General features: G+C 51.1%; 1 protein-coding gene across 1 annotated transcript in view; it reads right to left on the bottom strand.

Annotated features, from left to right (window-relative positions):
* The window catches only part of LOC142312258 (uncharacterized), a 33,416-nt gene extending 23,470 nt beyond the window's left edge, over positions 1 to 9,946 (bottom strand). The window contains exons 1-3 of the mRNA XM_075351190.1: positions 9,879 to 9,946; positions 9,674 to 9,797; positions 9,492 to 9,589 (exon numbers count right to left, since the gene is read on the bottom strand). Coding sequence (XP_075207305.1) covers positions 9,492 to 9,589; positions 9,674 to 9,797; positions 9,879 to 9,902 — 246 coding nt within the window. The 5' untranslated portion in view covers positions 9,903 to 9,946. The remainder of the gene's footprint in view (positions 1 to 9,491; positions 9,590 to 9,673; positions 9,798 to 9,878) is intronic.
* Between the last annotated feature and the right edge of the window lie 6,447 nt (positions 9,947 to 16,393).

The raw sequence follows: 16,393 nt of genomic DNA, 5'->3' as shown, positions 1-16,393 counted from the left end.
TGTGGTTGCTGGGTTCCGGCTCTGCAGCAGGGTAGAAAGTAGATTATTAGAAAAACCATACCCTGCTAACAATTCCATCTCAAATTCAAGGCCATCAAATGCCAGCCTGAAACCTGAGAGTGAAGAACTGGTTGCTGGGAGAGATGGTCCGGAATCTCTAGCAAGATCCACGAGTCTCACAAAGACATTTTCCTTAGTCAGTAAAACCGAGGTCTTTTGGGCCAGAATGGGGCAATGAATATTATCCTTGCCTGAGCCTCCTGGAATCTTCCTTAAAGAAGTTGTCCAGTTACCAAAACTGATTTTTTTTTTTCTGATAAATCTTGCTAATATGTGCCCCTCAACACATCTATTATGTTTTTTCAGCAAAATTACCTTTTATTGTGCACCAGCAGCACATGCTCATTTCTGGCTCCAGCTCTGATGGGGTTAATCTCTCCTCTGACTTCCTGTGTTCAGTTCCTACAAGTCCCAGAATTCTTTGTGGCTCTAGGGCGGTGTCTAGCTTATCTAACACACCCACTGTGTCTAATACACCCACTCTGCTCCCACCCAAACCCTCCTCCCTGCCTCTTCCCAGTGGATGCACTGAGAGCAATCACACAGAGACAGCAGCAGCTCTAGACAGCCAGGGGAAGAAAGTGTGTGTGCGCGTATATACAGTGTATGTGTATGTGTGCGCGTATATACAGTGTGTGTGTGTGTATATACAGTGTGTGTGCGTATATACAGTGTGTGTGTATATACAGTGTGTGTGTGTGTATATATACAGTGTATGTGCGTATATACAGTGTGTGTGTATATACAGTGTGTGTGTGTGTATATATACAGTGTGTGTGTGCGTATATACAGTGTGTGTGTATATACAGTGTGTGTGTGAGTGTGTATGTGTGTGTGTATGTCATACTCACCTGTCTGCAGGGTCCCGGTGCCATGCCTGCTTCCAGCCCCTGTCTCGGTCCCGCCGCTCTGGCTGTGTGCAGTCTCCCCGGGGCACGTACGAAGCTTGCAGGACCTGGCGGTGGATCACCTGATGCAGTCACCTGACGCATCAGCTGATCGTAATTCTCGCGGTGTTGCTGGCTTTTTCGCGCCCGGCCGGCTATCAGCTGATCCTGCCGTTAGGGGACTTCATCAGCTGATTACCGGCAGCTCCTGCAGTGATGGGCCAGGATCAGACTCTCATCCGATCGCTGCAGGAGCTGCCGGTAATCAGCACAGACGTGAGTATTTATTTATTTATTTATTTTTTTCTACTGATGCATCAGCTGATTGTATAATCGGCTTTTATACAATCAGCTGATGTGTGATGTGATTCACGTCCTTTAACCTGACACATCATCTGATCGCTTTGCCTTCCAGCAAACCGATCAGATGATATTGGATCCGGATTGGACAGCGCGGGACCCTGACCCAGGATTACTGCGGAGGGGGGTTTATTTCAATAAAGATGGAGTCACTAATTGTGTTGTGTTTTATTTCTAATAAAAATATTTTTCTGTGTGTTGTGTTTTTTTTTTTATCATTACTAGAAATTCATGGTGGCCATGTCTAATATTGGCGTGACACCATGAATTTCGGGCTTAGGGCTAGCTGATAATATACAGCTAGCCCTAACTCCATTATTACCCAGCTAGCCACCCGGCATCAGGGCAGCTGGAAGAGTTGGATACAGCGCCAGAAGATGGCGCTTCTATGAAAGCGCCATTTTCTGGGGTGGCTGCGGACTGCAATTCGCAGTGGGGGTGCCCAGAAAGCATGGGCACCCTGCACTGTGTATTCCAATCCCAAGCTGCCTAGTTGTACCCAGCTGGACACCAAAATTAGGCGAAGCTCACATCATTTTTTTTTTTAATTATTTCATGAAATTCATGAAATAATTAAAAAAAAAAAAGGGCTTCTCTATATTTTTGGTTCCCAGCCGGGTACAAATAGGCAGCTGGGGGTTGGGGGCAGCCCGTACCTGCCTGCTGTACCCGGCTAGCATACAAAAATATGGCGAAGCCCATGTCATTTTTTTTTTCTTTTTGGGTAAAAAACTGCATACAGTCCTGGATGGAGGATGCTGAGCCTTGTAGTTCTGCAGCTGCTGTCTGCTCTCCTGCATACACTAGTTCTGCAGCTGCTGTCTGCTCTCCTGCATACAATGAACATTTTGAATAAGGAAATGACATCAGACCTTTTTTTTTTTTCATCAACAATCTTTAATGGCATTGTGCACTGATTAAAAACGCAGTGAGCAAAAGCGCAGCAAAAAACGCACCAAATCGCGGCAAAAACGTGACATGCAGCACCGCAGGTGACAGAGCAGAGCAAGTTGGTGACATGCTCTGCTCTGACACATAGTGTGCTGCATGTCACTGTATCCACTCTGGGACTTGTGCAGGTGACCGGATGCTACATGTCACTAACTGTCTCCACTATGGGACTTGTTGTGCAGGTGACCGGATGCTACATGTCACTAACTGTCTCCACTATGGGACTTGTTGTGCAGGTGACAGAGTGGAGCAGATTGGTCCCATGCAGCGTCCGGTCACCTGTGCTGCTGGTGGGAATATATGATCACACTGCCGACACCGCCCGCTCTCCTGCCAGCTGAGCACAGCGGGCGGATGGACAGTGTGATCACATACTTGCGTGACAGGGGGGATTTCAGTGGAGGAAACCCCCCTGTACTCCACACTGGAGCCCGTACTTCCCACAGCTGACGGAGGGTAAGAGCGCACTCTGCCTTCACCGCTCCACACTGGCGTCCTCCGGCTCCTCCCCTCGATGCTGTGCTGTGACGTGCGGTAGTCACCGCCCACAGCCCAGTCAATCAGTGAGAGTGGCGCCGGCATCCTGTGACGTACCCGTCTAGTTTGAGAGCCCGGAAATGCCGGGACGTCAGAGGATGCCGGCGGCCACAGCTCCAGGCGGTCATGTGACAGGCACTGAGCGTGCAGGATAGCGCCGCTCAGTGCCAGAACTGGAAACAGAAGACAATGGAGAAGATGTATACAATGGTAAGTGATAATCATTGGGGAAAAAAAAAAAATGGGTGAACCACCCCTTTAAGACTGCTGGAATTAATACCAGAGGGGGTAAGGCGTAAAGCAGACCTGAATCACAGGGGATCTGGAAGGAGACTACTGACCATGGATTCTCGAGGGGGTTTAGGGAGCAGAACCTGTCCACCTTTTTATTCTCCTTGTTGGCAAAGAGGTCCAACACCGGAGATCCCCAAAAACCCACTATCTGGTCGAAGATGTCCATTTCCCCTGCCGTATCTGGTACCGACTCAGGAAGTTTTCCGTAGTGTTCTCCACCCCCATATGTGTAGTGCAGAGAGGGAAGAGAGATGGCTCTGTGCTCGGATAAAGATGTTCCAGGCTGTGCTCATCAGAGAGGGAGATCTCGTGCCCCCCTGGTGATTTAGGTGCGCTACAGAAACCCTGTTGTCCACGAGAATGCAAAGTTGACGTCTGACTATCAGTGGTAGAAAAGAGTTCAAGCCTCTTCCAATCGCCTATAGCTCTCTTAAGCGGGCTTTACACGCTACTAGATTTCTACAGCGATCTCATTGGGGTCACGGATTTTGTGACGCACATCCGGTCGCTGTAGCGATCTCGTTGTGTGTGACTCCTAGGAGCGATTTTGGATCGTTGCAAAGAAAAAAAAAAAAAAAAAAAAAAAAAAAAAAAAAAAAAATCGCTCCTCGTTGACATGGGGGTCCTCTCCCAATTATCGCTGCTGTCGCGTGGGCGAAGTTGATCCTCGTCCCTGCGGCAGCACACATCGCTACGTGTGACGCCGCAGGAACAAGGAACCTCTCCTTACCTGCCACACGCCAGTAATGAGGAAGGAAGAAGGTGGGCGGGATGTTCGTCCCGCTCATTTCCGCCCCTCCACTTTGATTGGGCGGCCGCTTAGTGACGTCGCTGTGACACCGAGCAAACCGCCCCCTTAGAAAGGAGGCGGTTCGCCGGTCACAGCGACGTCGCCGAGCAGGTAAGTACGTGTGACGCTGCCGTAGAGATAATGTTCGCAACGGCAGCGATCTTCACATATCGCTAAAACGATAGGGGCGGGTGCTTTCACGATCGCCATCGCTAGCATCGGCTAGCGATGTCGCAGCGTGTAAAGCCACCCTTAGGCTTGGAAGAGCTCCGTTTCTCCTGGGAATTCCATACCCCTGGGCCATGTGCTTCCTTAGGTAAGTCCCCCAGTCTGACATGCTTACATCTGTAGTGATTATATCTGTTTCAGGTGAAGTCCAAGGAACCCCCACTGACAGAGTCCATGTGTCCTACCACCACTGAAGGGAGTCTAGCACCAGTGAGGAAAGTTCTACTCTTTCTTCCAAAAACCCTCTTAACTGTTTTTTGCACTTCCAGCACCTCCCACTGTATTGACTGTGTATGGATTTGCATCCAGAGAACTGAGGAAATACATAATGCCAGGGACCCCCAACACGTACATGGCTTTCCTGAGGGTCTAAAACGGATTGTTTGTTGTGGAGGATACTAAGGCCCTTACACTGCAGACCTTCTCTGATGGTAGTAGACACAGTTGGGATTGTGAATCTAAGGGGTACTTTGCACGCTGCGACATCGCAAGCCGATGCTGCGATGTCTAGCGCGATAGTCCCCGCCCCTGTCGCACATGCGATATCTTGGTATTGATGGCGTAGCGAACATCACAGCTTCACATGCACTCACCTGTCCTGCGACGTCGCTCTGGCCGGCGACCCGCCTCCTTCCTAAGGGGGCGGGTCGTGCGGCGTCATAGCGACGTCACACGGCAGGCGGCCAATAGCAGCGGAGGGGCGGAGATGAGCGGGACATAAACATCCCGCCCACCTCCGTCCTTCCGCATTGCAGCCGAGACGCAGGTAGGAGATGTTCCTCGCTCCTGCAGCTTCACACACAGCGATGTGTGCGGCCGCAGGAACGAGAAACAACATCGTACCTGTCGCTGCACCGGCATTATGGAAATGTCGGACCCTACACCGATGATACGATAACGACACTTTTGCGCTCGTTAATCGTATCAAAAAAGGATTTGCACACTACGATATCGACTGCGACGCCGTGTGTGCGTCACTTTCGATTTGACCCCACCGACATCGCACCTGCGATGTCATAGTGTGCAAAGCCCGCCTAAGTCAAGGCCTAAAATGATCTGTCTTGTTGAAGGCTGTAACCTTGACTTTTTCAGGTTTAACATCCAACCTAGGATCTGGGAATTGCAGTGTTCCTCTGACGTCTCCACTATCAGAAAGTCATCCAAGTATGGGACTATACATGAGAAGGAGATTCTCATGTGGGCCATCATTTTCACAATCACCTTGGTAAAGACTCTTGACACCATAGCAAGTCCAAATGGAAAAGCCCTGAATTGGAAATGCATTATTACTCCTCCCATAGGAAGGACTACCCTCAAGAATCACTGAAGCGAGGCGTGGATCAGGAAATGGTAGTAGGTATACTTGAGGCCCAGTACCCCCATGTAGCAGTTTGGGAATAACAATCTTATCACTGATCTTACGGATTTCATCTTGAAATTCCGATGTATTAAATATTTGCTCAGACCCTTCAGGTTAACGATAGTCCCCAAAATCCAGCTGCTGGACGAGATGCTTTTCCAGGCGTGGAAAAAAGAAGAGAGTCTTCCTCTCACCTGGATACTGATTTCATTGGTCTGGTCTCTTCCCCTACTTGGAAGAACCACTCTCTTCCCCTCCATGGAAGGACCTCTGAACATAAATCCATGCTGTCTTTTCTTCCAAGCTTCTTGCTCCTTGGGGGCTTCTTACTGGTATATCGTCTCCTCCGGAAGGGATGAATCCTGAATGGGGTAGATGGAAAAGAACAGAAACCTTTCTTCCTATTCCCCGCTTTCTCCAACATATCATCCAAGGTTTTACCAAAGAGGAATTTCCCTTCCCACGGGATGGAATACCGCTTCAATTTTGACTGGGAATCGCCCTGGCAGCCCTTAAGCCACAGGACTTTCCTGGAGGCATTGGATAATTCTGCCAACTTCATGGTCATTGTCATGGTGCCTGCTGAAGCATCTGCCAGAAAGGCTGCTGCGCCCTGTGCCAGGGGTAGGGTTGAAAGGATCTTCTCCCTGGGGGCATCCAACTTCAACTGCCTCATCTTGCTGGAGCCACAGCATAAAGGACTGTTCTACACATGTGCCCACAATGGCCAATCCCAATACCCCCGCCAACGTTTCACAGGTAGCTGTCCGCTCTCCTGTCTAGTTGGTCCTTGAGGCTACCTAGGCCCTCAAAGGGCAGGGAAGATCTTTTTGCCACATTAGCTACTGCTATATCAATCTTGGGGCTTCCATCCAAGAGTAAAGTGTCCTCATAATCAAATGATGAGGGTAGGGTAGTCTTTTTGTCCAGCTTCCTCCATTGCTCTTCCACCAGTCTCCTGACCCGGTCATTACCGGAAACGAGTGCCTCATTTTCTGTTCTAGCCCCTTGAACATAAGGTCTTCTAGGGATTCGAGACCCTTGGTGTCCACTAGCCCCATGGTAGCTCTGACCGCTTTGACTAGGCGGTTGACTTCAGCTCCAGGAATACAAGGCCTGCCTCTGGGTCCTCATCTGATGAGGTAGATGGAGAGGAAGAGGTCCCTGAACCTGAGTCCAATATTTCCCCAGAATCTCAGTCTTGCTCCCTGGCCCTACTCTTCTCTTCTTAACCTCTGGTTAGGAGAGGCCTTTGAAAGACTCCCTAATCTCTGCCCTGATTATTGCCCTAAGGCTGGTAGCGAAGTTGGGGGTCTCCTCCCTAATCGTCCTTTGGATGCAATTACTGCACAACTTTTTCTGTGACCCAGTTGGTAATGGGGACTAAAGCGGGCTTTACACGCTACGATATATCAAACGATATGTCGTCGGGGTCACGTTGTTAGTGACGCACATCCGGCCTCGTTTGACATATCGTAGCGTGTAACACAAATGAGCGACTGTAAACGAGCAAAAATACTGACCTTATCGTTGCTCGTTGACACAATGCTCATTTTCAAAAAATCTAACGTCCTTCTGTGCTCCGGTTGTTCATCGTTCCCGAGGCAGCACACGTCGCTCCGTGTGACACCCTGGGAACGATGAACTGCAGCTTACCTGCGGCCGCCGGCAATGCAGAAGGAAGGAGGTGGGCGAGATGTTTACGTCCCGCTCATCTCCGCCCCTCCGCTTCTAATGGCCGGCCGCTTAGTGACGTCGCAGTGACACCGTACGTCCCCCCACCTTCAGGAAGTAAATGTTCGCCGCCCACAGCGAGGTCGTTCGGGAGGTAAGTACGTGTGACGGGGGTTACTGACTTTGTGCGACATGGGCAACAAATTGCCCGTACCGCACAAACGATGGGGGCGGGTGCGATCGCAAATGCGATCGCACGAGATATCAACATGTGTAAAGCAGCCTTTACACAGAGCACATTCTTTGTTCTTTCGTTTCGCCGTCCTCTTACTAGGCCTCTCCGAGAGAGTGCCACATTCTCTTCTTAATTGATTACAGGGTTGGACCCTCTCCGAGCACCAATTATAAGGACGGGAGTGCCGTATTTCTACAATAATAATCCATTTCATAGAGAATACAGAATATAAGGAAACATCTATTAGTGAGTATACAACGGAGATCACTAACCGCTCCGCAGTCAGTGGAGGTACCGAATGTGGTGCCTGGACGGTCTCACAGAGCTAACTCCTCCGAGAATCCCTGGAACTTTGGCCAGTCCGACCGTCACTCATACTTAAATGACTGCCTCGACTGCCATATTGCTGCTGATGATTTTGCTGCTGCTGGTGTCACTCTGGGATCGGATGATCCTACTGGTCCATCATAGCTGGAGCAGGGCATGAGTGTCCATTACCTCACCATGCGCTCCTTTATGGCTCTGGTCCTCCAGGTCGCATTCTAGTGATGGGCAGTGTCATCTTGTGGGCCCCGCACATGCGCCATGTCTCTCACTCCACTTCCAGTTGCATAGTGCTGACGTCATATGGCTGAGACTGCAGATGCCGGCACATGCTTCTGGATCTTCGTCCGGAGTGCTCAACTGCAGGGACAGCGAAGGCCGCTGAGCACATACACAGAACCGGACAGCGCTAGGCAGAGGATGCAGAAGCCTCCTGGAATCCACCACTCTCGAAGCCCGCGCTCGCCACTGCAGGGAACCACAGCCCTGGGTAGACGCATCGAAGGGGAGCTACGACACCACGACAGGTAAGCTGTTCTTCTGGGCGCCGATTCAGCCTTGTGATAAGCCACCTTCACCATGGCCATACCACCACCGGTGTCATCTGGGTTTCCCATCTTGGGACAGGAAACCAAACTGATGCAGAGGAGAGGTGTCATTCTTTTATTTCAGTGGGTTTCCTGTCCTAAGATGGATGGACCTAGTGGCGTAACTAGCGTTTGATGGGCCCTGTTGCAAAGTTTGGACCTGGGCCCCCCACTCCATGTACACTGACACAGCATGCAGCCAGCCCCCCCAGGCCTCCATGTATCATGCAGCCAGCCCCCCCCCAGGCCTCATGTATCATGCAGCCAGCCCCCCCCAGGCCTCCATGATTCATGCAGGCAGCCCCCCAGGCCTCCATGTATCATGCAGCCAGTCCCCCCCAGGCCTCCATGTATCATGCAGCCAGCCCCCCCCAGGCCTCCATGTATCATGCAGCCAGCCCCCCCCCCCAGGCCTCCATGTATCATGCAGACAGCCCCCCCAGGCCTCCAAAATTCATGTAACCAGCCCCCCCAGGCCTCCAAGATTCATGCAGCCAGGCCTCCAAGCCTCCATGTATGATGCAGGCCCCCCCAAGCCTCCATGTATCATGCAGTTTCCCAGGCCTCTGGCTACCGTGTACTCACTGATTTATAAAAATAAAAAAGTACTCACCTCTCTACTCCTTCCACCGCTACTCTGTCCTCACCTCTCCTTGTTTCACCGCTGTTCTGTCCTCACCTCTGTCCTCGTTCCCCCGTTGCTCCGGTCACCGGTCAGTGTCCTCCTGTCCTGCACTCTGTGCTCTCAGCACAGCAGTTGCACAGGAGTGACGTCACCGCACAGGCACAGGGGGAGAATGATAAAGTATGGAACGGCGCGGGCCACTCGTTGCTTTATCATTGCTGTGTGCGATGACGGGGGACGGGGGCCCTGTGCTGCCACCACGGACATTGAGCAGGGGGGCCAGGTGTCAGCGGCGGAGGCACCTGGTCACACAGCGGCCGTGTGGTCTGCGATAGAACAGCGCACCTCCTGTCTCACAGAAAGGAGTTGGCTGCTGAGCTTCAGGGTGGCCGTGGGCCCCTAACCTGCTGAGCCCGGTCGCAATGGTGATCTCTGCGACCGCGGTAGTTATGCCCCTGGGTGGACCTCTCTCTCTCTGATGGTGCTGCCATGGGGGGAGGGAAAACAATAATGAGCACAAGACATTTACAGCCGTCTACACATCATAGGGAGATTTCATGGCACCTTCTCTCCATCTACCTGATGATCCTGAGGAACGTCGGGATCTTCTTGTTTACAGTCCTGTGGGAGAAGAGGACGGGGACATCTCTCTGGTGTTGTCCTCTTACTGTATAGAACTGGAAAAAAACACATATAGGGACTGAATTCATTCCTTACATACAGATAATTATAGGCAGTGTGTATTTAGTCCTGTCTATTACCTGGTGATGTGAGGGGCTGGGGAACCTCCATCATGACGTCCTTGTACAGATCTTTGTGTCCTTCTAAATACTCCCACTCCTCCATGGAGAAATAGACGGTGACGTCCTGACACCTTATAGGAACCTGACACATACAATGATACCGTCACCCCCGATCCCTTCATAGCGTTACTGTATAATGTCCCAGCATTCCCAGCAGTGTCACCTCTCCAGTCAGCAGCTCAATCATCTTGTAGGTGAGTTCTAGGATCTTCTGGTCACTGATGTCCTCATGTATCGGGGGGTGAGGTGGAGGCCCCGTGATTGGGCTCAGGAGTCTTCCCCATCCCTCAGACACAGGGGCCTGACAGCGCTCACTAGAGGTCTTCTTCACTACTGTGTAATCCTGGTTATGGAGAGACACAGTAAGAAATCTCACTCCAGACATTTCCAGAGTCCTCACCTCTCCAGTTCTGTCCATCTGTTATTCCCATAGATAAGAATGGTGTAATGTGACGTCATCAGAATCTCTCACCTCTCCAGTAAGCCGGAAGAGGATCTCTAGGGTGAGGTGTAATATCCTCTCCGCCATCTTGTCCCTGTCCATATCCATCCTTCACGGGGCAATCAGGAGAATTCTCTTCTATAGAAGATCTCCACTGAGAGGATCCGATATTGTAGGGACCTGAATGGGGAGAAGATGACGATGTAACATCATAGAGAATCCGCTGTAATAATACAATTACTGGAGAGAATAAGGAGAAACATGAGAACATTCTGGGGGAACATTATACTGTGTGGGTGACAGAAAGGGGCCAAGGACCTTCGGTGACGGCTTTTTTGATGGGCGTGACGATGTTTCCTTCCGTCCACTATACTCATGCAGGCTCCGCCCCCATCTGCAGCTCTTACCCCCAGACCCCGCTTCTATTATAATCAACTCTATTGCGATGTAGACTTAGGCTATGTTCACACTAGAAAAATGATTTTTCTTAAGAAATTTCTTAAGAAATTTCTTATGCATCTTCTTGGTATGAGCAATGTCGTGGAGGCCACGCCCCTTTCTGGTCACATGGGCGTGACGTCAGCAGAGGTCCCTCTGGCCACTGGGATTTAGACTCTACCCAAATATATATATTTGGCAGCTCTGTGCTTCCAGGACCTGTGATGATGTCACATGGAGGGGAGGAGTCAGGGGTCACATGATCAGCTCCTCAGTGTATGCAGGACTCTGCTGTGCTGGGTGTCAGGTGCTGGATGAGGGGAAGGTTATGTGTGGGGTCAGGAGGGGTTTACAGTGTGGATGTAGCAGAGCCGTGTGTGTATGAGGCGTACGGAGCGGAGCCGTGTGTGTACGAGGTATACGGAGCGGAGCCGTGTGTGTACGAGGTGTAGGGAGCGGAGCCGTGCGTGTACGAGGTGTACGGAGCGGAGCCGTGCGTGTACGAGGTGTACGGAGCGGAGCCGTGCGTGTACGAGGTGTACGGAGCGGAGCCGTGCGTGTACGAGGTGTACGGAGCGGAGCCGAGCGTGTACGAGGTGTAGGGAGCGGAGCCGTGCGTGTACGAGGTGTAGGGAGCGGAGCCGTGCGTGTACGAGGTGTAGGGAGCGGAGCCGTGCGTGTACGAGGTGTACGGAGCGGAGCCGAGCGTGTACGAGGTGTAGGGAGCGGAGCCGTGCGTGTACGAGGTGTAGGGAGCGGAGCCGTGCGTGTACGAGGTGTAGGGAGCGGAGTCGTGCGTGTACGAGGTGTAGGGAGCGGAGCCGTGCGTGTACGAGGTGTAGGGAGCGGAGCCGTGCGTGTACGAGGTGTAGGGAGCGGAGCCGTGTGTGTACGAGGTGTAGGGAGCGGAGCCGTGCGTGTACGAGGTGTAGGGAGCGGAGCCGTGCGTGTACGAGGTGTACGGAGCGGAGCCGTGCGTGTACGAGGTGTAGGGAGCGGAGCCGTGCGTGTATGAGGTGTACGGAGCGGAGCCGCGCGTGTAGGAGGTGTAGGGAGCGGAGCCGCGCGTGTAGGAGGTGTAGGGAGCGGAGCCGCGCGTGTAGGAGGTGTAGGGAGCGGAGCCGCGCGTGTAGGAGGTGTAGGGAGCGGAGCCGCGCGTGTAGGAGGTGTAGGGAGCGGAGCCGCGCGTGTACGCTCCCTACACCTCGGAGCCGAGCGTGTACGAGGTGTAGGGAGCAAAGCCGAGCGTGTACGAGGTGTAGGGAGCGGAGCCGAGCGTGTACGAGGTGTAGGGAGCGGAGCCGTGCGCGTACGAGGTGTAGGGAGCGGAGCCGCGCGCGTACGAGGTGTAGGGAGCGGAGCCGCGCGCGTACGAGGTGTAGGGAGCGGAGCCGCGCGCGTACGAGGTGTAGGGAGCGGAGCCGCGCGCGTACGAGGTGTAGGGAGCGGAGCCGCGCGCGTACGAGGTGTAGGGAGCGGAGCCGCGCGCGTACGAGGTGTAGGGAGCGGAGCCGCGCGCGTACGAGGTGTAGGGAGCGGAGCCGCGCGCGTACGAGGTGTAGGGAGCGGAGCCGAGCGCGTACGAGGTGTAGGGAGCGGAGCCGAGCGCGTACGAGGTGTAGGGAGCAAAGCCGAGCGCGTACGAGGTGTAGGGAGCGGAGCCGAGCGCGTACGAGGTGTACGGAGCGGAGCCGTGCGCGTACGAGGTGTAGGGAGCGGAGCCGTGCGCGTACGAGGTGTAGGGAGCGGAGCCGTGCGTGTACTAGGTGTACGGAGCCGAGCCGTGCGTGTACGAGGTGTACGGAGCGAAGCCGTGTGTGTACGGAGCGGGGTTTTTGGCCATTGGTGCTGGATACCTCATTAAGTGGTTTGTACAGACAGGAAGGGACTGCAGACGTGGAGCGGGGTCACTACTATCCTCAGGGTGTAACCCCCGCTGGTGAGTGGTGTCAGTGAGGACACGTTATATCCTCTACCCCTCACTGGTTGGGTCTATTACGCCTCTCTGCCCTGGGCTTCCCCTTCCTGTATAGACACACCCGAGGTGACAGGCAATGCTTCACAATAGAGAGGATCTCTGGAGATTTGTGTTGGGAGCTGAGGCGCTGTTAGGCTATGTGCGCACGTGTGCGTATTACATGCAGTTATGCTGCGATCTGCACCGCAGCGTAACTGCATGCGTCCTGCGTCCCCTGCACAGTCTATGGAGATTATGCAGGAGCCGTGCGCACGTGGCGTATTAGAACGCAGCGATTCGGCTGCTGCCCGAAGCGCTGTGTTCTAAGAAGTGACATGTCACTTCTTCCGTGCGGTTTGCATGCTGTCTATAGGGAGAGGCAGCATTCAGAGCACACGTTCTCTGCCGGCACCATGCGCTTCAGAACGGAGCTTTTCAGCTGTGCTCTGAAGCGCACCTTTTAGGTGCGGTGCAGAGCGCACATGTGCGCACATAGCCTCAGGGTTAAATGACAGAAATGAAACTGCTCTATTATTACAATTGTTTTTTTTAATTTTCTTTATGATCTATATTCTGTAATATGTTGTATCTCATGTCCTCCATAATTACTCTTCTCAAGCCTTAGACTATTTTATTGGTGTTTTTAATTTGTCTCGGAGAATTAATTTATTAACCCTTTCATGACTGCACCTATTGTGCGGCCTGTCAGGTGTTTTGATTTTTAAATTAACTATTTCTCTATTTAACTGTCCAACTTATGTTATAAGTCCCCTTACAAACAGCTAGACTAGACTGGCTTGCAAAGTCTCCATAAGGAGTTATATGTAAAGGATTGTTAAAAATCCACATTTAACTTTTAGGATCTCTACTTCCAACAGGTAGCGCTGCGCAGCCTGCGCTAGAGTTTGTCTCCTGTCCTGGAGAGACAATTTCAACCTATGTTAATATTTAAACTTCAGTTGGTCCGGGGAGCTCACAGGGAGTGGTCGTTTTCTGTGGCTGTTCCCTGTGTCAGCTTCCAATGTAGCAGAGCTGAAAGCGTCGTGGGACCTCATGTGGATTATGTCAGACCTAGAGGGGTGTTTGGGGATTAATAAAGTGGTGAAAGAGGGCGTTTTTTTTGTCTTTTTTTTCCAAATAAAGGATTTTTTGGGTGTATGTGTTTATTTTCACTTACAGATTAATCATGGGGGGTGTCTCATAGACACCTGCCATGATTAACCTAGGACTTAGTGGCAGCTATGGTCTGCCATTAACTCCTTATTACCCCAATTGACAATGCACCAGGGCAATTCGGGAAGAGGCAGGTAAGGTCCAGGGACTGTCGCATCTAATGGATGTGGCAATTCCGGGCGACTGCTGGCTGATATTTTTAGGCTGGGGGGTAGCCTAAAAACGATAGGCCTCCCCAGTCTGAGAATACCAGCCCCCAGCCGTGTGGCTTTATCTTGGCTGGGTATTTTTTGGTGGGAGACCGCACGTCGGTTTTTTTCCTTCAAATTATTGATTTATTTATTTTACTGCCCGATCTTGACCTACCGGTGGCTGTGCTTGGTTGCAGTGAGACAGCTGTCACTCAGCGTAGGGGCGTCAGTGGGTGGGGGAAGCAGTGAATAGGAGCTGCCGGCATTTTCAAAAGCTGGAGAAGCCGCCAGAGCTTTGTGACAGCCGTGCAGCGTCACGCCGGTGATCGGTGAGTATGCAAGAGAGGGAGAGACCGAGAGAGACCGAAAGACCTGCGTTTTGTTTGTCAAAAAATCATGCAGAACACAACAAAATGCAGTGCAAACACACAGCTAAACAATTTGGTTTCATTTTGACACACCTCATTCATTTCGATGGGTGCAAAATGCAACCAAAACGCACAAAAGAAATGACATGCTGCTTTTTTAATGCATCGATTTTGTCAAATATTTGGCATCCAAAATGCTGCCTAAAACAATGCAACGTGCGCATGGAATTTGCTGACTTCTCATAGACTTTGCTGGGGAAGCACAACACATGTATTTTGACAATGACACGCTGCAGTTTTAAACGCAGCTAAAATGCATGAAAAAACAAACACAACGTGCGCACACAGCCTTACACTTTAACACAGTTTTTCACAGTTGATGGACTAATGGTGTATTGTAACTGTGAATGGCCTCTTTGAAGAACTGAATCAAGAGTATTTTGTTGCAGATTGGTGGTTGTTGACCAACTCCTCCCATAGAAATGTGAAAGCAGTGTTGCTTCACAATGGAAATATGAAACCATCAATCCCTATTGCTCGCTCCTGTCATCTAAAGGAAAGTTATGAAAATGTGTCAGTTGTTTTGGATGCTATATAATATAAGCATCATTTGTGGAGGTTTGAAAGTGATTGGTCTGCTAATGGGAATGCAAGGAGATTTCATAAAATATTGTTGCTCCTTGTCTTTATGGGACAGTAGAAATACAGTAGAGCATTGTTCATCGTGATTGGGGGCAGAGAAATATCTATGCTCCAAGTAGAGACAATCTTTAGTATAATCCTTTAGTTGCTCCAACAAAAATCTTTTTTCCTCCACTACATATAAAGTTGGGATTGATTAAAAACTTTGTAAAAGCCATGGCAAAGACAAATTCACAAGGGTTCCAGTACATTTCTCAGACATTCTCCAGCATTTCACCAGCAAAACTGAAGGAAGGGTATTTGTTCGTCCTCCGATCAGAGAGCTTGTACTGTATGTCACAACCTCACTACCAGCAGATCCAGGAAGGCGGAGAGTGTCCGAGAGAAGAGTGGAGCCACTGGACCACAGGGGGAACCCGGACGTACCCTATAGCAGATGGAGGGGTTTGACTAAGCGCCCGCCGCAACGCGGGAAACCATGTGCCACTACCAGGGCAAGAGACCGGGACTCTGGCGGATGAGCAGGCCAGGGTGACAGTCGGACTGGGGAAGCAGAAGACAGAGCAGGGACCTGAACAGGAATGAGCAAGGTAAGCACCAGCAGACATCAGGCACGAGACACCATGAGTAGGATGTCAGGCATGGGTCCACAGGCATAGGTCATGGACTTCGGGTCAGGCTCCAAACATCGAGCAGAGGTCATCAGACACCGCACATCAAGTACAGCAAGCACAGACACCAACAGGGCAGTGGAGGCATGGGCATGGACCACAGCAGAGTGATGTCGGCACAGCAGGTACAACCAGACTCCAGGTTATATAAAACACCACTTTATTCACACGACATAGGACTTCAGATACACCACACGGCAGGATAACAGGTAACACGGCAGGATATCAGGGTACATCACATGGTAGAAACAGAAATATAGGTCACAGGACCAGGCTGGAGTCTAGGGGAGAATGCCAATAACCTGATACGCCAGTCCCTGAATATGTACACTGTGTTCCAAATTATTATGCAAAAAGAGTTTAGGAGTGATAAGGTCAGAAATTTTTTTGTTTGTCATTTAAACTCATTGATGATGTGGTGTGTTAGGGCTCTTTATATCACTGAAAGCAATTGCAAATACCTGTGCAAATTAGTTTGGAAGGTGTGTCCAAATAAAGGCAAGACTACTGAAGAAGGCTGTTCCACATTATTAAGCAGCCTACATTTTTGCCAAAATGGGAAAGAAAAAGGATGTGTCGGCTGCTGAGAAGCAACAAATTGTGGAGTATTTAGGTCAAGGCATGACTACAATCAACATTGCCAAGACACTTCATCGTGATTATCGCACAATCAAGAACTATGTAGCTGATTCACAGCACACACGTGTGGGTGCTGATAAGAAGAAATTGAGGACTCTTTCCAACACGCAATTGCGTCAGGTTAAAAGAGCAGCTGCTGGGGCGTGGCCTGGACCTC

The sequence above is a fragment of the Anomaloglossus baeobatrachus genome, chromosome 5 (assembly GCF_048569485.1).
Source record: "Anomaloglossus baeobatrachus isolate aAnoBae1 chromosome 5, aAnoBae1.hap1, whole genome shotgun sequence".
NCBI lineage: Eukaryota > Metazoa > Chordata > Amphibia > Anura > Aromobatidae > Anomaloglossus > Anomaloglossus baeobatrachus.
Note: the sequence above shows the minus strand (reverse complement) of the source record. Positions and strands in the feature narration are given on the sequence as shown.